The sequence below is a fragment of the Onychomys torridus genome, unplaced genomic scaffold, assembly GCF_903995425.1.
Source record: "Onychomys torridus unplaced genomic scaffold, mOncTor1.1, whole genome shotgun sequence".
Taxonomy (NCBI): domain Eukaryota; kingdom Metazoa; phylum Chordata; class Mammalia; order Rodentia; family Cricetidae; genus Onychomys; species Onychomys torridus.
The window spans coordinates 1,520-9,130 of record NW_023412220.1 but is presented as its reverse complement, the minus strand read 5'-3'; the positions used below and the strand labels follow the sequence as shown (position 1 = coordinate 9,130).

Here is a 7,611-nt window from a genome sequence, read left to right as displayed (position 1 = left end):
CAGTTTGACTGAAATAAAGGAAGAATCATAAACACTGCTAACCTAAAATCTGTTACATGGTATAGGATAAGTACTAAAAAGGAACACATTAAAAACTGCAAATTCCTGGGGATCTCTCTAGAACTCTGATTCTTCATATTCCCTAGGGTCTTCATTTATCATGGTATCTCCTTGCTTGTTCTCCCAATCTTTTCCTGATCTAGGTTGGACATCCGGCTCCCCTAAGCTCTCTTTCCCAGGACCCATGATCTCCATTACTCCCTGTACCTCCAATTTGCTCATGTAGATCTCATCCATTTCCCCCAAATGTGGAGTTTCTGTATCTTTCCTAGGATCCGCTTTTCTAGCTAGCCTCTGTCAAGCTGTGAGTTGCACTCTAGTTATCCTTTGCATTACATCTAGTATGTACTTATGAGTGAGTACATTCCATGTTTGTCTTTCTGAGTCTGGGTTACCTCACTCAGGATGGGATTTTCTAGTTCCATCCATTGGCCTGCAAACCTCATGATGTCATTGTTTGTTTCTGCTGAGCAGTACTCCTATGTTTATTGTACTACACTTTCTTTATCCATTCTTCAGTTGAAGGGCATCTAGGTTGTTTTCAGGGTCTGGATGTTACAAATAATGCTGCTATGAACATAGTTGAGCATGTGTCCTAGTGGTATGATTGAGCATTCACTGGGTACATGACCAAGAGTGGTATAGCTGGGTCTAGAGGAAGATTGATTTCCAATTTTCTGAGAAAGTACCATACTGTTTTCCAAAGTGGCTGTACAAGTTTGCCTTCCCACCAATAGTGGAGGAGTGTTTCCCTTGCTCCACACCCTCTATAACATAAGGTGTCTTCAGTATTTTTATCTTAACCTTTCTCCATTCGTTTGATTTGCATTTCCTTGATGACTAAGGATGGTGAGCAATTCCTTAAATGTCTTTGAGTCATTTGAACTTCTGTTGAAAATAATCTGTTTAGCTCTATAGTTCATTTTTTATTTGAACTGTTAGGTATTTTGATGTGTAGTTTCTTGAGTTCTTTATTTATTCTGGATATCAGCCCTCTGTCAGATGTGGGGTTGGTGAAGATCTTTTTCCAATGGGTAGGCTCTATTTTATCTTATTGCCCATGTCCTTTGCCCTGCAAAAGCTTCTCAGTTTCAGGTGGTCCCATTCATTAATTGATGCACACAGTGTCTGTGATACTGGTGTTATATTAAGGAAGTGAATTCCAGTGTCAATGCATTCAAGAGTACTTCCTACTTTGTCTTATATCGGGGTCAGAGTAACTGGATTTATGTTGAGATCTTTGATCCACTTGGATTAAGCTCAATGCAAGGTGACAGATATGGATTTATTTGCAATCTTGTACATGTTGACATCCAGTTACGACTGCACTATTTGTTGAAAATGCTTTCTTTTTTTCTATTGTACAGTTTTGGCATCTTTGTCAATATTTAGGTTATTATACATATATGGTTTAATGTCAAGTGGCAGTTTCTTACTATGATCTAAAGGTAGAGCAATTAAAGCACATTTTCTCATTATGAATTTTCATTCTTAGAGATGTCTGCTGTGATCCTGTGGGAAAGAAACACAGCATCCATAAGGGATAGATATCCATGTCCAGACTTTACATGTGTGTTGTTTTCTGTATATTGTATGTGAGCCTATTGTGTCATCCTGTTTCCAGAATATTAGAAAATCCATCATATGATGTGATTATACTGAAATTATCTGATTGTGTAATTGTCTTCATCATCTACATCCCTCATTTCTTCAAGTCTACTTATTTCCAGGAAAACACTCTGTCTTGTAGCACATGGTCTAACAATTTTTTTTGTTGTTGTTGTTTCAGGGTCCATTGACATTCCAGGATGTGACTGTGGACTTCTCCCAAGAGGAGTGGGAATGTCTGGACACTGCTCAGAGGGCTTTGTACATTGATGTGATGTTGGAAAATTACAGCAACCTGGTTTCTGTAGGTGAGGACATTTGCTGCTAAGTAATCCTTTTTATGTACTGTCTTTGTAGGTTGTAAAGTCTCTCTTAAGCTGTCAGAAACAAGAGAACACTAGGGAAGGTTTGGTAGTAGAACACAACTTTTTCATGGTATTTAATATTTTTCTTTCCATTTTGCATGTTAGAAGTGTCATGTACCCCTAATTTGCATCCACAATGCATTCAGAACTTTACTATCATATAATATTTGTTCCCATATTCTTAAGTTCCAATTACAACACTGCACCTCACATGGTTTAAATTGTGAGAAAACTCAAAATGTGCAAATGGAGAAGTACTCCTTAAATCTGCTAAAAATTCTGATGGGAAAATGCCATTGGAAATCATACCAAGATGGCTCTACTTTGTGTTTTCTTCATGTACTAAGCACAGTACTATGTTAGACTTCTGTATTCTTTCTAAAAAAATCTAGCATGGGTCTTGGGCTACATCACAGAACTTGTGGTTGATGAAAGGTAACATGGAGAGCAGTCCAGAGCAATTGAGACTGCCCAGGAGTGTGGAGACCAGAGAATATCCACAGCTATGGTGAGTTAGTGAATCAGCAGGACAACCTTGAAGGCTTCAAGTGAAAGATATAGAAAGACTGAAAATGGTTTTCTGATATACAGTTGCATCAGTTATCAAAAGGTTTTTTTTTTGTTTTTTTGTGGTTTGTTTTGTTTTGTTTTTTTTGAGCTGAGGAATGAATCCAGGGCCTTGTGCTTCCTAGGCAAGCACTCTACTAGTGAGCTAAATCCCAAACCCTTATCAAAAGTTTTATAGCAGCCCTGCTAATCTGAGTTGAATTCATTTTCAGATAACTATTGCAAATATGATCCAGTCTATCAACGTGGGAGGATTGAAAATGTGTCTTGTCAGTGTAATTGGCTTGGTAAAATTGTTCATGACCCCGCCACATGTGCTTGTTATAAAACAAGTGAAACTCCTGAAAACTCTGATAACTACAAGTGCAGTAATCACAGGGAAACCTTTATTGAGTCTTCAAACCCACATAGACATGAAAGCATGCACACTGGAGAAGAACCTTGCAAATCTAAAGATTGTGAGGAATTCTTAAATTGGAGTTCCAATCTTACTCAAGATCAGAGACTCTACACTGCCAAGAAAGAACACAGGCAGGGAGAATATGATGATTACTTCAGCTCTGCATACAGTCTTTTGCAGCAACCAATCTACATTGGAGAGAAACCACACCAGTGTGGGATGTGTGGGAAATGCTTTAGAAATGCCTCAATCCTCACTGTACATCAGAAAATTCATTCTGGGGAGAAGTCTTACAAATGCACAGATTGTGACAAATCCTTTACCTGGGCCTCATTTCTTAGAGGACATCAGAGAGTTCATACTGGAGAGAGACCTTACAGATGTAAGGAATGTGACAAATCCTTTTCCCGTTGCTCAAATCTTAGAAGACATCAGAGAATTCACACTGGGGAGAAACCTTACAAATGTATGGAATGTCACAAGTCCTTTATCCAGAACTCACAACTTAAAACACATCAGAGGGTTCATACTAGAGAGAAATGTTACACATGTAAGGAATGTGGCATATCTTTATCTAAGAGATCAACTCTTGAAAGGCATCAGAAACTACATACTGGAGAGAATCTTTACAAATGTAGGGAATGTGACAAATCTTTTACCAAGTGCTCAAATCTTAAACAACATCAGAAAATTCATACTGGAGAGAAACCTTACAAATGTGGAGAATGTGACATGTCCTTTACACAGAAATCAAATTTTAAAAGACACCAGAGAATACATACAGGAGAGAGACCTTATAGTTGTGAGAAATGTGATAAATGCTTTAGTAGTTGTGAAAATCTTAGGCGTCATCAGAGGGTCCACACTGGGGAGAGACCTTACAAATGTATGGAATGTCACAACGCTTTTATCCAGTACTCACATCTTCAAAAACACCAGAGGGGTCATACTGGAGAGAGGACTTAAAGATATAAGGAATGTGGCAAATGTTTATCTTCTCTTTCAACTCTTAGAGAACATCAGAAACTGCATACTAAAGAGAAACTTTTACAAATGTAGGAAATGTGACAAATCATTTACTACATGCTCATTTCTTAGACAACATCAGAATCTTCATACTGTAGTGAAACCTTAAAAATGCGTGCAATGTGACCAATTCTTTACCTACATGTCAAATCTTAGAGAACACATCAGAGAGTACACACTGGAGAGAGATTTTAGAGGTGTAAGGAATGTGACAATTCTTTCACTAGCTACTCATATCTTAGAGCACCTCTGGAAATTCATACTGGAGAGAAACTTCACAAATGCAAAGACTATGGCATATCCTATATCCACGTTTCATTACTAGAAGACATCAGACATATCATACAGGACTGAAAAATACCATTGTGAACCATGTGACATGGTATTTAAATGGTGTTTTCTACTTAAAAGACACAAGTATACATAAGAGAAACATAAAAATAAGCAACTTATGAAAGGGTTTATTGAAGTTTTAATGTTATAAAATATCAGAGTTTATATTCAAATAAAATTCTACAATGGTAACTGTGTGGATTCTTTTTTATGAGTACGGGTACTTTTCGTAAAATAATTTGTGTGCACTCCTTGTTTGTCTGATGCCTGTGTAGTCCTGTAGGGGGCATCAGATTTCCTGAAGCTGTAGAAGAAGACAGTTGTGAGCTATTGTGTGTGTTGAATATTGAATCCTGGTCCTCTGGAAGAGCAAACAGTGCTCTTACCAACTAAACCGTATTTCTACTGTCAAGGAATTGCTATAATAAGAACGTTTATTTTGCCCTACATCTAAAAATTAAAAATAATGCCAAGCTTTCAATCCCAGCACTCAAGAAACAGCAGCAAGAAGATGTCTGTGAATCTAAGGCTAACCTGGTCAACATACTCACTTCCAGGACTGACAGGAAAACAAACACTGTCTCAGGATAATAATAATAATAATAATAATAATAATAATAATAATAATAATGACCAAATATAGAACATAAGAAATATGACAATGGCTGTACATCACAAAACTCATACTTATGAGAAAGAACATAAGTATATCACACATTATACCATATATAATCCCTATTTCTTGTTGTCCATTAAAAATGACAGTCACCAAATGCATTCAATTTGACTAATCCCTTACCAAGCACACAAATTGCTGACATCAAAGCAAACCCAACCCAAAAGAAAACATAAAAATGCTCCAATAAAGTCTCATCATTTGTTGAGTTTCAAAATCTTCATACTAGAGCTAAACCTTAACATAGAAAGAAGGTGATAACCTGTAAAGAGAGAAGCTGTCAATGTTGGTGCAGCTATTTCTGATGGAAATGTTGAAAGTCATAAAGTCTGTATAGCTGCTTGACCCAATCCAGCAAAGCAGAGCCAAAGGTGGCCCCACAATGCCATATTAGGCTTTGATCTCCATGTGTAGCATCCTTGGGGTGGCATTCATATTTGAGAAACTTTGGGATATTAGGTTGATGGGAATTTCTTTTTTTTTTTTTTTTTTTTTTTCGAGACAGGGCTTCACTGTAGCTTTGGAGCCTGTCCTGCACTAGCTCTGTAGACCAGGCTGGCCTCGAACTCACAGAGATTCACCTGCCTCTGCCTCCTGAGTGCTGGGATTATAGGTGTTCACCACCACCACCCAGAGCAAAATTTCTTATTAATCATTTATGACTTCCTCCAGAAGTACTGCTTCTACATTCCTGAGCATAACATTTTCTGATACACCAGGGGATACCAAGAAACATGGTGGCCTTCCAGTTAATGTAGGGGCTAATGGAGGCCACGTGATCGATGGAGTTTTAGCTCATTCACAGTAGGTCCACTAGGTCCCCAGATTCATCCTGTGGTCATTTCCCTAAATACTTTGGCATGTCCATTGTTCCTGGGTTTTTTCCAGCCCACATTTGTGAGGTCATGTTGGTAAGATTTTATAAACATAGCTTCTGATGTTGCTAGGTTTGATGGTTAGTTATTCTTGGTTATCAAGTTTAACACATCTGAAATGAACTAGAATCCAAAAATGGAGGGCATCCCTGAGAGACATTATTTTTGCTTATTTGGAAATAAATGAACCTACTTTTAGTCTGGAATTTCAGACAGGAAGACAAATGCCATTAATTCACATCTTGAGGATGAAGGATCTACACATTTGAATAGGATATAGAGTGTAGGCGACACCTGCTAGTAGACATGCAAAGAGGCATCATTTTGCTCATTGCCCATTTGTTACCTCATTTTTTTGCTAGCACCTCCATTGTTTCACTGGCATTGGAGCCTACATCTTTGGGATTCCATTCTGTACTGATTATATACTGAAAAAGAGCCAAGACATCCAGCCTTGTGGACTAAGCAATTGCTGATTTTTTGGACTCTCTTTTATAGCCAGGCACTGATGGATTAGCTGGACAGCAGCTTGTAAGTCATGACTATGAATTCTCTCTCTCTCTCTCTCTATATATATATATATATATATATACATTCCATAAGTTCAGTTATACTAGAGAACACTGACTAATACACTGGTAGACATAATCTCACAAAACTCCCAGGTCCTCAGCCTCCATTAATCATCTTAGCCCCTCTTAAGGAGTATTTTACAGATGCATCCAGTGGGCCTGTCTTCCACAACTCTGCATTTGATTCATTGTGGATTTTTGTAGTGATATCAGTTGAAAATGAACTTTCCCTGATAAGGTATGAAAGCTAAGATTGCCTGTGGTTACAAAGGAAATGTTAGTTATTTGTTAAGGATTATGATGGTTTACTAAAATGGTAATTGTTTGTTGTCCTCCAAGATTTATGACTTCACCTGCACCAGTAGTGTAGCCAGATTTTCATTACCTGTCATTGTTTTGCTTTTGTGAAGAGGGTCTTAAGTTTAATGAGAGAGGTGTGGGTTATTGTTGTATGACACTTCGTTTGTGTTCAAACAAATGAATCTTGCCTGGAGATCAGAGTGTAGAGCTAGCCACTAGTTAACCATAGAGGCCTGGCAGTGGTGGCATACACCTTTAAACTTGGCCTTTGGGCAGAAGAAGCAAAAGATCAGAAGTTCAAGGCTACCTTGGTATACACAAGATTGAATCAGTGTAAAAGAGAAACAGAGCTGGGTGGTATTGGCTCACACTTTTAATCCCAGCACTAGGGAGCTAGAGACAGGAATATAAGGCAGGTGGAGAAAAGATTTTGTCCTATTCAGTCTTAGACTATATAGAGACAGTTTCCCTCCACCATTTGGTCCAGGATTTTATAGAGGTAAGAATTCTCTAGTGGCTTGCTGCTCTGTTTCTCTGATATTTCAGTTTTCTCTCTCAATGTCTGACCATGGGTTTCTAAAGTAAGGCTAATTAGGATCTCAATTCAGGTTACCACCCAGGTATGCTTGCCACGATGTTAGTTAAGTCGGCTCTGCTCCTGGCTATCAGACAATGTCTCTGTTTATTTCCATGTTTCTAGACTCACTATGGACACATCACTGGCCATGAACTCAGAGTTCCCCAGCCCAGGCCTCCAGAGTGATAGATTAAAAGACTTGCATGACCTTGCTCTACTGTACATAACGTTTTGTTATTATTATGTTTTGTT

General features: G+C 38.2%; 1 protein-coding gene across 1 annotated transcript; it reads left to right on the top strand.

The window, feature by feature from the left end:
- Positions 1–1,849: 1,849 nt before the first annotated feature.
- On the top strand, positions 1,850–3,966 carry LOC118575557 (zinc finger protein 239-like; the record flags this gene model as incomplete). The annotated part of the gene is made up of 3 exons (XM_036176054.1): positions 1,850–1,976; positions 2,813–3,526; positions 3,611–3,966. Coding segments are annotated over 3 exons (1,197 nt in total), but the record flags the coding sequence as incomplete, so codon positions are not given.
- Positions 3,967–7,611: the final 3,645 nt, after the last annotated feature.